At 43.9% G+C, this 17622-nt stretch overlaps 1 protein-coding gene across 1 annotated transcript in view; it reads right to left on the reverse strand.

Moving 5' to 3' along the window:
• Positions 1-17622, reverse strand: part of STK32A (serine/threonine kinase 32A) — a 91269-nt gene that overhangs the window by 32087 nt on the left and 41560 nt on the right. The window contains exon 5 of the mRNA XM_054567935.1: positions 15076-15249. Coding sequence (XP_054423910.1) covers positions 15076-15249 — 174 coding nt within the window. The remainder of the gene's footprint in view (positions 1-15075; positions 15250-17622) is intronic.

A 17622-nucleotide genomic window follows, 5' to 3' on the forward strand; every position in this document is an offset into this window, starting at 1 on the left:
CAAGAAAATCAGCGTATCCAAACCCAAATCCACTCCATCAGTGTCCCACAGCTAGTTCTGACAGGGCTACAGTTTAGACTGGGTCTTCTCCAAGTTCTTGAGAGGCGAAAAGATAATCATACATATAATTCTATGGCATATTATTTAGGGTGTCACAGAGGCCATTAGTCACCTAAACAGGTCTATGTTAAGAGTTGGGGAGGGTGGGAGAGTACGGAGGGAGTTGTAAGCAAAACCACATGGTTTGGAACAGAAGGCAGAAGTATAAACTGCCAGGACTGGATCATTACCTCTCGGATCTCACCTTCCACCTCTTGCGTACCAGGTGGATGCTTTTTTTTTAATTGGTTCAAATTGGTCTGCTTCAAGTTTAATGTTATTTTTCATTGTTCCCACTGCATATTTACAACTCATGTCGATGTTGCACCCTACTCTCTAACATACCCCTGTGTGTTTCCGTACCAAGTCCCCGGCCTCTGGCTGCGGAGCGGCTCTGCGGCCCGGGGCGGCGAGGCGCGCTCCTCCCACGGGAGGGCAGCACAGGGGCTCCGGCTGGAGAACTGTGACCGTGGTCCGCGACCCCAGGACGTGAAATTTTTAACCACCTTACACGCTCTGGGAGCAGAATATTCAGATGACAAGGCTTCCTGCCTTACAGTATAGGAGTCGCCAATGCTCATTCATCACCATTATTTCCTTTCATCTGGATTCACACAGTTAGACTCCTCGGGCACGTGCACGCATTCTGCCATCAGGCACACAGGACGCGGAGCGCTGGGGACGTGAACCACGTAACAGCCGCAAAGCCCAGCCGGACCGCAGGTCTCCTGGGTCCCTCCCTTGACCCCACGAGGTTTTACGTAAAGAACCCATTATAGGAAGGCAAAGCATCGGTAAGATAAGGGGAACCAAAGAAGGACAAGATCAATGTGGACTGTTGACAGTAACAGCTAATACGGTCATGAGCGCTTTTTGCCTTTTTAAATTAAGGGAAGGAGAGGGGCATTCGGTTAGAGGCGAGAGATAATTTGCTCCATTTCAGCTCCAGAACTGATAGTGTCTTCTCTAGCAGTAGGAAAAAATAAACTTGTCACTTGAAGATGAAACAAATGAACTCTCCTAAACACCAAGAGAATTTTTTTAAACAAATGAACATCTGAGTCTTTCCAGAGCCATGAACCCACTGGCTTCTGGAAGGTATCAGGCACTGTGCTTGGCCAAGAAAGAAAGAAAGGAAAGAAGAAAGAAGGAAAGAAAGAGAGAGAGAGAGAGAGAGAGAAAAGAAAGAAAGAAGGAAAGAAAGAAAGTCACAGAATGGAACAAACTGGTGCATATGCTTAGATATGTTGCTTTAATATCGTACAAGGAGTACAGACTTATAATAAAGTGCCCATACTGATGTATTATGTGCCAGAAACCATGAAAATAATGTTGATTCATTCACACCAGATGGCTATTGTTGTGTTGGCTGCTGTCATTTTTTAAAAAGTTTGACAGTCTAAGGGAAAAGAGGTCAGTGCCCCTGACTAAACAGTCAGGTATTGCATGTTTTGAAAATTCTTGCAACACACCAGTTGAAAATTGCTGTTATAAAAATACCTGGTGACTTTCTAAGTTACTGACATAGCTCCTGCCTGGTGGCCCCAGGATTTGAGCACAGGCTGTGTGAATGCAGACCCTGGCTCTAAGCCAGAGACGGAGACAGTGATGGGGCTGCTGGTGGACAAGTATGTGGCCGTAAAGTCTAAAGCCGACAGACAAATGGGACCAGAAGTGAGAAACCTTATGCCAAGGGCAATTACCCTGTCGAAGGAAAACAGAAGCTGGGCATGGGACAAAGCAATAAAAACAGCAAGGAAGTTTTCTTGGCAGATGGTGTGGCCAAAGAGGGCTTGGAGGAGAAAGTGCTTCTCTCTCTCTCCATTTGTTTTGAGAGAGAGAGAGAGAGAAGGGAGAGAAACAGAGACATTGATTTGCCGTTCCACTTATTAATGCACTCATTGTGATTCTTGTACGATGCTCTAACCAACTGACATACCCAGCCAGGGCCAGGAACGTGCTACTATAAGTTGCTTAAATGAGCAAAACTACAGCATGTGGATGATTAGTTGGCATTGGTATTAATTAGTGCACTGGTTAGACAGGGGTCTTGTTACAAATGATGGAAAACCTGACTTCTATTGGCTTAAGCAGAGTATGAGAATGCACAAGCAGCCTCTGGCAGCTGGAGCTGCTCTGTTGCAAAGATCTGGGCTCTGCTGAACACCAACATTGGACGAGGTCACTCTGTGACCGTGATTGAGAGGACAAAACAACCACGTGATCATGGAATCATGTCTAAGCACAAAAGTGATAGCATTGTGCACACTATAAAACTGACCGTACACCCCCCCACCCCCGACCTGCCTAATGGGAGTGACGCTGTGTCTTGACCCGTGACCACGTTAGCCACCCCATTCCTCCTACCTCCCAAATAAAAACTATTAAGATGCTCAGACGTAAAACTGCCCCTCTTTCTGATAGCGCCCAAATCTGAGTAAAATTATGGTGCCGTGAACCTCCCCCAGATCACCTAACAGAGCCCCGTCCTATATTAAGTAAGCCCTTCATGGTGTGCTCTGCTGCGATGCCCCGCAGTTCACCATGTATGTAGGCTTTCTCTTGGAACAAACACCAGCACACTCAACTTTCCAACAGGAGTTTTCTTGCTGATCTTTGGCAGGTTGATATCTACAAGTGGTGCTTTTCTCATCAACAGCCTGTGGGAGAACGAGGCAGCCCAGGGTCTATGCAGTGGTTCCACACTATCACCCAAGACCCAGTCCCATTCTGCTGTTCCACTCCACCACCTTGACAATTTGGCTTGTTGTCTCATGGCCTCCGAATGGCTGCTCCAGCTCCAGACATCACACAGGCCTTTAGAGCAGGAAGAAGCTGAAGGGGGCAGCACCAGTTGGGTTTTTAATCTTTTATCCAGGAAGCACACGTTTCTCCAAAGGCCCTTACAGTAGAATCCCCCTCAGGTCTCACTGGCCACACTGGCTCATACCCCACATTATAGGAGGCTGTGAGAGGGGTGGGGAGAGGTATGACTTTCATGATTGACTAAGCCAATCATCCCCCAAACTGGGTCTGAGCACCTTGCTGCCAAATTGGGGTTCTGTTACCAAGGAAGAAGACAAGGTGAATTTTAGCATCTCCTATAGCTTGGCAGTCAGGGGGCATAAGTAAAGAGCGGAGATGCTGGCACCAGATGACTTGGCATTGAACACCATCCTGTTCATGTTTGACCATGGCTAGTTTTTAAGGGGGGGGGGTGATTATATTGGTACTTACCTTGTGGGTTGCTGTGAGAATTAAGTATGGGTAACTTGCAAAGTACTTAGAACGGTAACTAGTGTACACTAACACATCAATAAGTGATAGCTCTTACTAGTAAGAGTAAACTATACATATGGTATAGCATGCTATATTTTAAGTATTGTGGGTATATATAGTATGCATATAGTCAGTCAGGGGTGAGATTCATTTAACAACAAGAACACCACAGTCATCGGCCATTAGAATGGACAGCTGTAGAGGCACAGAAGTAGTCCCCGAGGGACCCCTTTTGGGCCAGGAGGTAACACTTTAGTCACTGCACCACGGGAGGTAGGGGTGAGGTGGGAGAGAAGACAGGGGATGGGGGAGGCAGGAAAGGGACTGAGGAAGCAGCGGGGCTCAGGCAGCAGCTCTTTATTAACTAACGCAGTGAAATACAAGTATCTCAGTATTTTTACAACTGGTTTGGCCATACCAGCGTATGAACTAAACATGTGTCTTGGACATGCTATACCGTATTACACTATGTGGTACAGGTGTGTGCGTATGCCTGTATGAGTATATACACATACCATATACATGTATACATACATAAAGAATGAATTTTAGGTTATATGAATATCTTAGTACATAGAATAATGTTGGTAATGGTCTCAACCACAAATGTTCCTATCTAAACCCAAGAATCACTAGATTTATTTGGGGAAGCAGTAGATCCTAGATATTAAGTATGTGTGCTTTTAAGTCATATGACCCAGGTTCAAATGTCAGCTCACCATTTATTAATAGACTTATTAATAATAGACTTATTAAGTCTATGATCTTGAACAAGTTACAACCTTGTATAATGTACATTGTGATTGCCTTCCAAACATAACATTCTTTGTTCCCTTAATAATCATCCCAATTTTCATTTGGGTAGCTAATCTCTCCCTCCCTCCCTCTCTCTCTCCCTTTCTCTCTCTCTCTCTCTCTCTCTCTCTCTCTCACACACACACACACACACACACACACGCGCGCGCGCGCGCGCACTTTGCAGAAGCCTACTCCACCCATGACTTTAGGGGAGGCTTCTGTGACTCAGGCCTAAGCCATGAAAAGTTGTCCCATCCCACAGTCCTAGTTATTGGTTCAGGGATGAGCCAAAGACCCAAATTAAGCCATTACGTAGGAAGAAGAATTATGCTGTGGGCTTCTGAGAATGAAGTTTCTTTGATGTCTTGGGCAAAGCTTCCAAAAGATATGTGTACTTGGCATATAAATAAGTGATCAATACTATGTTCATTGAAGCATTATTTATAATAGCCAAGATATGGAAGCAAACTAAGGTCCATCAATAGACAACTGGATGCAGAAGGTGTGGTGCATATATACAATGAAGTACGACTCAGTCAGAGAGGAGGAGGAAACCTTACCATTTGTGACAGCATAGATGGACCTAGAGAGTATTATACTAAGTGAGTGAGTCAGACAAGGAAAGGCAGACACCATGTATTTTGACATATATGGAAACAAAAAAGTAAAACAGACACAAACCTACAGTGAACATTTTCATGGCTGCCAGGTGGGAGGGGTACTGGAGAGACAGATGCAAAAGTGCAAGAGATTAGGATGTGCAAATTGGTGGTTACAAAATAGGCAAGAAGAAGTATTATAATAACTATGCGTGGTGCCAGCTGGGTACTAGACTTATGGGGGGGACACTTTGTAAAGTATATAAATGTCTAACCACTATGCTGTACACCTGAGACGAATATAATACTGTCAACTGTAATTGAAAAAAATATGTGTTAAATGACTAAACCTGAAAGAATGACATTTAAGCTTTGTACTGAGATGTGTGCAGGGCGAACGAAAATTTAATTTGAACCAAGTCACATGTTGCATATTAATGAAACTCTTAACCTTATAGAAATTGTCAAAAGCTCAGGACAGGCGAGTTAAATGTTAACCTTGAAACAAGCAGTTCTTCGCCTTTTTCATATGGGCTTTTACAAATGGGTGGCCTCGTGTGAAAAGCTCAGTTCCAAATGGCCTGATGCATAATACCAAGAAGGCAGAGTCTCCTGTTTTCACAATGTGTAATTCATGCTCATTCATTATTCGGTAGCTTGGGAGCAGGTGCTGAATAGAACATATCAACCTAATACCCTCATTACCGCACCGTCGTTTTGTTTTTGAGGCTCACTTGCCCTTCTGCTATGGGAGTTAGAAACAGAGAACATGTGCAACGGCTTGTGAGCTACTGAGGAGAAGATTTATCAAAGCAAAGAAGAAAGGGCCTTTTCTTAACCACTCCATAGAAAAGAGCGGCCTAAAACCAAAATCTATTACTCTGCTGCCATAAACAGAGAACATTATCAATAGGCCGCAAGGAAGAAAGCCGGCACCAAGCGACACGTGCATTATATAAGTAATCAGGTAATCTGTAACTATTTTTGGACTTTCAATGTTCTTATACTGGATTTGCTGCTTTGATCATTTGGAGAAGATTTAAATTCCCTTCTAGATATTTAAAAGCAAAACAGAACACCTTGGACCAGAGAAATATTATTTTCTAAGAAAGCAACGAATAGCTGAAATCTCTCACCAAATCTGAAATACAAAGTTAAGTAAAGATAGTCTCTGGGAAACACAAAATAGGTTACCACACACCAAAGCTAATAAACTGGATTACCCATGAGTTTACAAACAATTCTAACAGGTTTTGTTATCTGCTCTCCCATCCCATAATACATTTGAAGACAGAAGCTGATCTGAGTAGCACCTGATAAAAAAGCAAAGATTGAGATCTTAGCAGCTAAGAAAACTATTAAAAGTTTGCAAAGGCTGTTACAACAAAGTACCACAAACTGAGTGGCTTTAAAAATGAATCAGAAATATGTTGTCTCATGGTTCCGGAGGCTAGAAGTCTAAAATCAAGGCATCAGCAGGGCCCTGCTCCCCCTTGTAACCTACAGAGGAGGTTCTTGCTTCTTCCTGGCTTCCATTAGTTTCCTGGCAGTCTGTGGCCTTCCTCCCCGCCCTCATTTTACACAGAGAGATTTGCCTGTGTTTCTACATATCACCCTCGTTCGGAGTATGTCTCTCTCTGTCTGAATTCCCTGCTTCGATAAGGACACCACTTACATATGATTAAGACTCACCCTAATTAACTAATTTTTACTTTATAACCTCTTTGAAGATCCTATTTCCTAATACGGCCACATTCCGAGATAGTAGGGGTTAGGGCTTCAACATCTCTTTTTTGGGGAAACACAATTTCACCATGACACTAACCGACTAAAAATATGTACTTAAACTAATGTTCATTGCTATTGAGTAAATGGTACTGAAAAGCTCATCACCCTTGAGGATGTCTATTATTTCCTAAGAGTGAAACTAAAGGAGTCTAATATGAAGGGCGGGGTCTTTGAGTCTGATTATCCTACTTGGAACCTGGGGCTGGTATACTAACTGTGTGGTGTAGGGCAAGTTACATAATCCCCTCGCGGTAGTGCTGACTACCCAAACAGGCAGTGTGTGCGAATGCTTATTACCTCAGTGCCTAGTTCTCGGTGTGTGCTGAACAAATTATAGCTCTCCTAAGTCACTGAAAAAATGATCTACGTACTTTGTAGTATAAATGAAATGGTTAAAATGTTGGTGAGCAGAAGAGAGAAACACTTCCAGGAACTAGCAAAACATCTCTCCAAATGACTCATTCCCACGCGCTTCAGAAAGCTGCGGTGTCCCTGTGTAGGCAAGTTCATTTTTCAAGAGCTCATCCGTCATTTAATGATCATTGACAAAAATGATTAGCTGCAGAAAGTTCTTATTTTTTTCCCCTCTGAATTATCCTCCCAGGAAAATAAAATGGGACTTCCAAGATACTACTGTGTGTAAGAGTCAGACAAAAAGGTGGTACTCAGCCTAGAAGATCTCTGCCTGTGACAAACTAAAGACCTTGGTTCACAACTGAATGGCAAATAAAAGCTGGATGAGTCAATGTGCCAAAAGCTGTTTATCACACCTCACTGTCCCGTGCTCTGAAGGCAGTTCATTTCCACAGTGCAGACTTTGGGGAGGAAATGGGTAGCTGGTAGAGAGCAGAGGAAAAATGATGTCACCCTCTGAAGAGCATCCTCCCAGCACTGAGTAGAAATCATTACCATCAGTATTTCACTAGAAGAGTGGAGCAGAGAGACTTAGATATTAAGCTTGATAAACTGGGGAACATAAGTCTGTTTGCTTCACCAGGAAGCTGCAGCTTTCCACAGTCCGGGGACCACAGCATTGTGCTCCACCAAGGGGTTAACACTCCTCCTTCCCTCCTTCTGGTACTGGATTGTTGGGGGCAGAAGGGGAGGTGCTGGACCATAGCGGTCAGTCTAACTAGGAGGTGTAAATCTATCCAAAGTCTGTAAAAGCTTGGGAAGTTAGTTCTTTTGAAAAAGCACCTGGTCCATCCCAAGTGCAAGCTAATATAATCTCACGGGAACAAAGAAGTGCGCGCGTGCACGCTCGTCCGCTTGCTCTCTCGCTCTCTCGCTCTCTCAACCACCCGTCTCTCCATCTCTTCTCTCTCTCTCCCTCAATGACCCGCACTCACACACTGCACTCACCTGCTCTCTCTGACCACATGACCCTAGCAGGCACATGGCTCATGGCCATGGGAACTCCACACACAGGCTCCAGGAGGGAGCCTGGGTACCACAGCACAGCAATGGACGGCAGCTGAAAACGCACACTAAGCTGGCCGGATGCTGGACTGGACTGTCCTTTAATATGGAGCAGAAACTCTGGGCTCTGGCTTTTGTCTTGGCCTTGCTAAAGATAAGACTGGACCTTTTCGATGGCAGGATGAACAAAGACAGGACATGGGGAAGTCAGGACGGGAATCTCCTTCATTTTACATCATCAGTAAAGTTCACCATGGATCCTTCCAAACAGGTCTCAGGAAATTATCTTCCTTGCAATATCATAAGAACTCGTTTTCCATTGATTAAAAAAAAATCACCCTGGTCTCTCAGGTATGAAAAAAAAAATTCTTGATCATGTGAACTTTTTCTTAACAGACAAGTTCAAAACTGTTTAAGGTCACAGAGAAAACTGGTGTCAGAGTCTGGTGCACTTCTTTAGAGGAAGTACGATGGACTGACTTTATGGTGACCCCGTGACCCCACCTCCCGGTGGTCATGTCTTGTATCACCTCCAGCCGGAGCATGGGCTGGCTGGCTGGCTGGCTTCTAACCGACATTATACAGCAAACGTTGATAAGAGGTCACTCTTGTGATTGTGGTGTGTTATATAGTGTTATTCAATGATATATATACTCGTCTTGCTAGCTGACCGACTCACTCTGGAGTCTCGCTCTACCTACTGAATTTGAGAAAAATAAATTCAGTCCTATAGCCACAGGGAAATGAATTCTGCCAACATCCTGAATGAACGTGGAGGTGAACTCCTGCCCAGCCCAGCCCCTGGAAGAGAACCTAGTTCCGGCCAACACCCTGATTCCAGACTTGGAGATACCCCAGCTAAGATGTGCTCAGACTCCTGACGCAAAGAAATTATGAGAAAATCAATGCCTATTACCTCATTACGTTTGTGGCCACTTGTTACGCAGCATAAAAAACTAACATAGCATGAAGAAAAGCCCCACACACCATGGATGTGCCATAGGAATGTGGGGAATAAATGGAAAATTTCTGAAACACTTTCCACAGCAACCTATACCATCTAAGTTCACCCGAGGATTCCTTGCATATACCGCCCTCCTTCATTTGTTCAGTCGCTGATTTACTTTGCAACCATGGTGGGTTACATTGCATGCTGGGGATTAGAACATGAGTGAGGTGTAGTCTTCACCCGTAAGGGCTTAACGTTTAAGAAGCAGAGACAGTTTTTTATTTAAAAAAGTGGTGATCCAGGGGCTACACTTAGAAGTATGCTCATGACCACCGTGAAGATGCAGCTGAGTGGGAGTGACATGCGTGTGTAGCTCACAGCACGCACATCGCTGCTTGTTTTCTTTATAGTATGTGCCACCGAATTATACGCCTTTCCGAGATCCGTGGTGAGGTGTTCTCTTGACGCCCCTTGACGCTATAATATTATCAGCCCCAGATGACAGGGGAGTTGTCTGTCCTTTCACCATCGCAGGTCAGCACTAAGAATGCTGTTTGGCAAAGGAGCTCGAGTATCAGTTTTTTGAATGACAATTTATGATAGAAGCATTATTCTTAAGGTTTTTTCTTTCACCATCAAGAGGATGATTTCTAGAAAAATGACAGAAACGTAAGTAGCTTCTGCAGATCCAGAGGGGATGTGCAAAGCCCAATTCCTGCGCACCTCTTACAGAAGCTCTGAGATGAACCGGGCGTCGCTTCATGGTTTCTGTGATTATATCAATGAGACGAAGGTGAGGGATAAGGGTTCCATCTGCCTATTTTTTAACATTCATAAATTTTCCTATTCCTACTTCAACATACCTGTAATTGATTGGAAGTAAAAATTGTTGCAACTCTCTCTGCTGTGCTGTAATTATTTATACACATTTCCTAATTAGATGTTTATCCCATTCCTATGGGGATTTAGAAAGCAGTGAGTTATAACTTCATGAGAGTGGGGGTAATTCTTAGAAAGAGGGAGAAACAATCGCACATCCACGCAACTGGTGTTTTGATCCAAGATGACGTACTATTTAACTGTTCTGCACAATTCATCTCATTAGCTTAGATTCATAATTGGGTCGTCTTTGACACCTGACAAAGGAGTGCATACAAATTTATCGCTGGACCGTCATAGCTACCTTCCACCCCATTATTCCCTGGAGAGATGTGGCAACCAGCCAATCAAATAGTACTCTCCCATAGGAAGGGTCGTAATAAGTTTTATTTTCTTTATTTTTTTCACAAAAGCAAATAATCACCTTGTCCATATTTTAAAATCTTAATCTGCTGATTTAATGGAGGTAAAGGGGAATGTTGAATTAGAAACTGGCCATAATTTGGAAACTAAAGCTGATTTGCAAAGCGGTACCCGTAGAAAAATGTTTGACATTTTGACTAACAAGAACGCTGTCTAATTGCACAACTGCAAATTAATGGTTATTATGCCACCCTGTGCCTTTCACAAGCGTAGAAAAGAAAAATTCTAAAATTGAGGGAAATTAGCTAAATATTTTACATACTCGGGAAAGTACAGAAAAAGTCTGTGGAGTTTTTAAAAATCCACAAAATAAAATCCCATTCATATCTCACTCGGAATTTACGGCAGAAACAGGACCTACGGTGTTTTAAAAATGGCTAGACATTGCGGGAGGAAAGTCAATGAGGAAAAAATATTAAAACAGCCCATCCGAAGTTACCACAGAGAGACAAATGAGTGCTTTCACTCATTTAGCTCCCCTTACAAGGACTAGATTTTTCTTCCTGCTTTGGCTATTAAAATCCTTTTTAAACCCTCTGAGCTCTCAAGAAACTTTGTTTTGTTACCCCCAAACTATTTTCTTCTCTGAAGTACTTTGGTCTTTTCTTGCACAATTTTGCTTCTAGTTGTAGGCCATCCTATCGTCTGTTGGTTCCATACGTGTCATCTTCATGTATAGCCAGACCGTGGGAGCCTGAGGCAGGTGGTCCTGGCTTACGAATCATGCCCTTGACTCTGCGCTCAACAACTATAGGGCGGACAATGGCTGGAACCTCTCCTTTTCCATCAAGTGATCCTCACCTACTTGTTAGCTAAGTTACTTTCTGAACCAGAGTTTCATCAACTGTAAAATAGGGACAATAACACCATCAACCTCCTGGGTTGTGGGCAGATTGAGTGAAATAATTCACAATTGCTTAGTGGAGTGCCTGGTGCCCAGAAAGCCCCCAGAAAATGGCAGCCTTCTGCTCCATACGTATTTGCTGGGTGCTATGGATAATTCCGATTCTTCTACCATGACCAGAGACAAAATGTTTGCCATCTAAATTGAGGAAGTCACATACTTGGCAGCTGCAGGCTTATGCAGATGGTCTTTGCTTGTCTGGGGAATCTACTGTATTCCATAGATTCTTTCTTTCCCCCACTCACACTTTAGCATCCTAGAACTCAGGAGGCGTCTTACAATCCAGTCTTTCAACTGGCTGAGAGATGTTTGGTTTTGTTATTTTAGAGTCAATCAACTCCAGCATGAACTGGCTGATTCTTTTTTTTTCCCTTCCTCACCCAAGAACATGCTTATTGATTTGATTTTATTATTTCTTAAAAATATATTTATAGTTTATTTTTATTGTTTTTTGTTTCCATTACCATTTATCTCCCTTATACTCTCTTCCATCTCCACTTCCCCTCCAAACCCCCTCCCCCATAATCACCACACTGTTGCCTGTGACCCTGAGTTCTTTTCCTTTGTGTTCGATTCCTCCATTCCTCCAACCCCCACCCCCACCCCGACCCCAAGCTGCCTGGTCGATTCTTTTGAAGAAAAAGATTTTAGAGAATTACATATTCAGAAACCTCTCTCTCTTCCGTGTTGCTCTTCATGCTTTTAACTCTGCCCCACGAGCCCCACCCTCAGAATGCCACCATCATTACCCTTTAAATGCCACAGACAAGCAGTCACTGCTAATGTTCCCGTGTACGTGTTTTTGAAGCCATTTGACACTATTTCAAATTGATAGCCCTTCAAACTGATACCCGTAACACTGAGGGCAGAAAGCCACAGTTGTTAGTGCTCTCTCACAATTAACATGCCTATTTGGTCACTACTGTCTTGCAGAGCCTTAATGATATTGATATGTGTCCAGGTTTTCCCAGAATATTTTTGAGTTTTGCCTGTTGTCCCAGCATCATTGGTAACAGCGACTCCTTTCGCCCTCAGGAGTACTCTGGTTTGAAGGATGGATGACGGGATTGCCCAACGTGAAGACCAAGGTGGGTCTCAAAATGCTTGCTTTTCATGTCCTGTGTTTTAATTTCGCATTTGCTCTTTGTAACTTTGGTCATTTGTGTGGTTTATGCAGTATCCATTCCCTCATATTTTTGCTGCACATTGATTATACAGTGACAAGCAAAACACCCGTGGCCCTAACTCCTTGCGGTTACAGCCTAGTAAAGCAAGCGGACATTACTTAATTACACATCATAAATGTCACAGCTCCTCAGGAGAGGCACAAGATGCTCTATTGCTATGTACTGGAGGAGATAAGGGAGCCTTGCAAGCAATAGAAATTCACCTGAATTGTTGTTTGATACCAGAAGGATGCCACTCATTTAACACAGTGTTTAAAATGTCACTGTGTTTGCCTTCCATTCATTTGCCATGAGGAGGAGCACGTCAGTATAAAGAGGCCTTTCTAAAGACTGGCACAAAGTAACAACTGTGGGTGTGTAAAGGGCAAGGCACAGAAAATTAATCCTTGGTTTCTTATTCGAGTGGCAAAATTATAATGGGAGAAATAAACAGGAAGAGAAGATCAGAACAATGACATCTGAGTATTAGTAAGCTCCTTCACGGTACCAGTCACATCAGTTTTTCTGTTTTGGTTCGGTTTGCGTTTTTCCCTCTGGAATTCCTTTAGGAACGCAGTTGTAAGCATGCAGCAGGAGCGCTCAGAGCGCCCTGACTTGCAATGACAGGGGACATGAACCCCAGAGAAAGAGGACACAGGACCCAGATTCAAACAGAGAAAGGAGAAGCTTAAAGGCTTGGTTTCCCATGGTTCCTGTCTCCTTTCTGAGAACTGTAACGTCAGCAACCAAAGCAGACTGTGGGGCAACGGCCTGGGGGAGGCTGAGCGAGCGTGGAGGCACGAAGCGGGACTCCGCCGGCGACAAACGGAAACGTTCTCGGACGGCGGCGAGGGAGGGAGACCAGGCACCCGCCTGGGAGCCGGTCTGAGAGAAAGGTCGCTGGGGAACAGGACTCCGGTTATTGACAAAACGACAGGTGTGTAAATTTACTTCTCAGAGCCTATGTCGTGATTCACGGGCCTGCTTTCCATTTATCTGTTTTTCCGAAGAGTACATTTCCAATACAAGTAGACCCGTCTAAAGACAGGGAATTAAATAATAACTAAGTGTCCAGAGACAAGACGGAAAAAAAAAAAATTGACCCATGGCACCTGCCCAGAGAACCTATAAGTGATTATGTTACCTCTTCATCCGTAGGCTCCACACCAATGCAGATAAATTCCACGTAAATGTTAACTCCTGTCGGGCAAAGGTTTTATCGAGCCAAATTTTCACTAAATGAGTCCTAATTGTCTCACTGTATTGATACTTAAAAACTCAACAAAGTCTTCAAGGATTAGAGACGACAGCGGCAGTCCCATGTGTCCATTTTTCATTTAGTGATGTGGAATTAATTAGTGCATCTATTTCATGTGTGTAATGAGTGCAAGCTGGGGTCGCAGACCGAGCGAGCTCTGACTCTAGGATCAGTAAGAACTGAATTTAGGTCCTGGCAGTGCCATTTGCCAGCGGTTTGTCCTTGGCAAATCTTTGGGCCACAGTGTTCTCATCTGTGTAGTGGGGACACTATAATGGCACGCGGAGCCCTCCTTCAGTTTTGAGAATTGAATAACAGAACATATGAAGGTACTTAGCAGTGCCTGGCATGTCAGGAAATAATAGCTGCTTTGATGGTGACGAGGTTCAAACTTCTTATCAGTAACCTCGATGATAGTTTAATGTCCCCTAAGCATGGTTTTTTCGTGTTTAGTGCTGATCTAACTCTATGTGCTCTGATCACTGAGCATACGTTATTACAGAGATCAAGTGAGATATTGAGGAAATCATCACTAATACCACCAATTTCTTCACAAATGTAAAATATTATCTTTTTCCCTCTATTGTGTGTTTGGGTTCATGGCTGCTTTGTTACAGTTGAACCTGAAACAGCATGGGTTTGAACCGCACAGGTCCACTTACACGTGGGTTTTTCCCAGTAAATACCCAGTCGGCCATTCTCATACCCAAGCCTGCCACCTGGGGATTCAACCAACCATGGATCAAAAAGAGTATTTTCGATCCATGGTTGGGAATCCTCGGACCCAGAGAGCAGACTGTAGGCATTGTTCTGCCATTTTATCTAAGGGACTTGAGCATCTGTGAATTTTGATATCCACCGGGTGGGGGAGGGGCACCTAGAAACAGTCCTCACTGCCCCCCCGCCCCGTGCCATGCCAGAAACTGAGGATACTGAAGGATGGCTGTTAAGTTTTGGGGAAGTCAAAGTTATATGCAAGTTTTCAATTGGGTAGGGGGTCAGCTCCCCTAACCCCCTCCATTGTTCAAGACTCAACACGATTTGTCTATCTTTACTCAACACACGCGTCCCCAGTGAGTGAAACATGTCGCTCCTGCTGACATCTTTACAGCACACACAGCAGAGACCCAGCGCAGCCTGGACGCCAGGCAGATGTTAGGACTCCGACGTCCTTCCCAGGGAATTTTCTTCCTTCCCATGAATTTCCTTCATTTCTATTTCAATTAACTCATTACATATTTGCCAAGTTCCTGTACGTCATCTCTCTCCTCTTCATCTAAGCTTAGTTACAAGACAGCACCAATATTCATTGATTTCTGGTCTTGGACACAATGTGCTTAGTTGTTTTGTTGTTTTTAGTCTGCAGAATAAGGACAGAAACGCACCTCAAGGGACTGTAGTAAGAATTACTTGAGGGTTAAATGCCATGTCCAACAAGGGCCTGCTGAGTGCAGCAGGTGGGGAATCCTCTCCTGTGCACTCGGGCCAAGGCTGTCCCCTTGGACTCGACTGACCTGTGAATGATGCGCTGGCTCTGCAGGTAGTCCAGGGCCATGGCCAGCTCACAGACGAAGAGCTTCACAGTGCCTTCCTGGAAACGGACGTTCTGCTGCAGGTGGTAACGTAGGTCCCCGCCCAGCAGGAGGTCCACTACCATGAACATGTCTTCCTCATCTTGGAAGGAGTACCTGGGATAGAATTAGAAATGAAAATGTATATAATAGTTACACACTGAAGAGTCCCAGAGGCAAACGACACCCTACAGATCAGAGCAGAGCGCTGCTGAGCTAAGAGGTCAGGCTTTGGGAGTAGATGGTCTGCCACTCACTCTAGGACCCTGGACCCTTAGTTTCCACATGGATAAGATAGGGCTAATAAGAATTATCTAGCACAGTCGCTCATAGTAAAGAATAAAGTATAATATCTAAGTCATGCTTGGCATATAATAGGTACTCGTTAACAGCCAACAAAGCTATTAAGCCAGGGAAATAAAGAAAACCCCATTTATTCACTTATCATTAACAAGCATATCCTAACCACACTGTTACAGGAGGTCCATAAAATGTGGATTATGAGGCCTCCTTGAAGCATTCTCATGCCCATTTTTCCATGCTAACAACTTCATTACCCAGCAACATTTAAAAGAAGTCATGTACCTGCATTAATGATCAAATAAGATATAAAGGGGGCAATAAAGAAGAAAGTGCATAGTACAAGGAAGTAATTCACCCAGTCTTTGGGATGAGGAGGTAAGGGACAGCTGCTCAGCAGAGGTAAAACCTGTGCTAAATCCTAAAGGATGGTGACAATAATCATAACTAAAAAAATAAAGATAATACCGCTGATACTTCTACCGAGTGCCTTCCCTGGGGCAGGTTCAGAAGCACTGAACATTGTTACCCTATTGGTCCCACAAGGCTCCTCTTATGCTTCCATTTTACAAATGAGGAAATCAAGGCTCACTGAGGTTTAAGTAACTTGCACAAGGTCAAGCACCCGACAGATGGTTGAGCTGAAGGGTTCTCCCAGTCTGAAAGTCAGATTTGAAAGAGAAAAGTAACATGTGTTAAGCACAGACACGGGAAAGAACAGAGTGTGAGTGGGGAGAGGAAACACTTTGGGGTTCTGGAATCACAGGTATGATGCGGGAGCTTGAGCCTGGAGGAGGAGGCCGAGGGCGGGTCCCGGGAAAGGAGCCCATTCAGAGTCTCCCGGACACCGGCTTTGTGCGGGATGTATGATCAGACGTGGGCCTCACAATTCAAGGAGCACAGATGGGAGGAGAGATCGGAAGAGGAAATGAGCCACAGGGGAGCAGATCTGGCCTCTGCTGTTTGCAAAGCACTTCCTGTAAAAATGCATTCCTGCTGCTTCAATTTGCTTTGTTTCTCTCAAAGCAGAGACACGAGTTATGATCACAATAGAACTCTCAGTATCAGTACTGTTTTGACATGTTTCTTTTGACATCATGTCACTGAAATCACACTTTCAAGTTTTTCTGGAGTCTAAGAATTAAGCGTCTGCCAGCAGAGTCCAGAGATGCAAACAAATTCGCAGTGACAGAGTCTTTGCTTAGGAAACAAATGTAGATCTGTACTTGCTTCCTAATACAAATGGGAGAACTGTACTTAGTATTTTTCTTCTTTATAATGATCATTGTACTGAGGGATAAGGAAGGGGCTTAAAAACAAATGAAAAAAAAAAAAGAAATTTTGTGAAGCATTACTTTGAGGCAGTAACATTCTAATGAGGAATAACTGTCCTGATGTTTACTTGTTCAGTAGATAAAATCGTGTTTACCACGGAAGACTGAGTCACACAGAAGGTGTCAGAAATTAAGCCCTTGGGGGCAATTTAGACAGAAAGACAGGAAGTACTTTGTGAAAATCTGAGAAACACATCTTTGGTGCTGCCTTTTAGGAAATTATATTCTTCACCTCGATGCAGTGAGTGGCTGGTCATCTCTGTCTTTGGTTAACAGGCACCAGGAAAGGTACCTGGGCCTGAGCTATGTGGTTCACGATCTTTCCAGCTGCACCACTAAAAATTATAGTTGCCGGGTTTCACGGTTCTTTCAGTAATAATTAATACGTGATCATGCATGGGACCTGTCGTATCTTAGGGTCCCCTTGGCTAACATAATAGAAACCAGGACTGATTATGAGATATGAACAATCTTTAAGGATGGCCAGTGAATGGGGTAGGGATGGTGAGGTGGGTGGGGACTGGGTACCAAAAAAAGAGAGAAAAGGAGTGCCACCTATGAACATATTTAGATGCCAACAGTGACAGCCTATGCAGACGGGATTGGCATTCAGAGCAGCTGCGACCGCCTTCAGCTCCCCACTGGAGACCGGTAGAGGGCAGAAATCAGGCGACAGACCAGAGGACTCTCTCCCATGACGCCACTTAACTCGAAGCGGGGACAATGGTTTTATCAAACTCATCGCGAATGAACAAACTTTTTTGTTGGGATTTGGGTTAAGCTATTTTTTACTCAAAGAACAGACTGAAAAAGATGCCCATTGTGGCAAGATAACAACAATGTTCAACTGTGCAGG

The sequence above is a fragment of the Pteronotus mesoamericanus genome, unplaced genomic scaffold (genome assembly GCF_021234165.1).
Source record: "Pteronotus mesoamericanus isolate MK-2021 breed Mesoamerican mustached bat unplaced genomic scaffold, CSHL_Meso_final contig_2, whole genome shotgun sequence".
In the NCBI taxonomy this organism is placed as follows: Eukaryota; Metazoa; Chordata; class Mammalia; order Chiroptera; family Mormoopidae; genus Pteronotus; species Pteronotus mesoamericanus.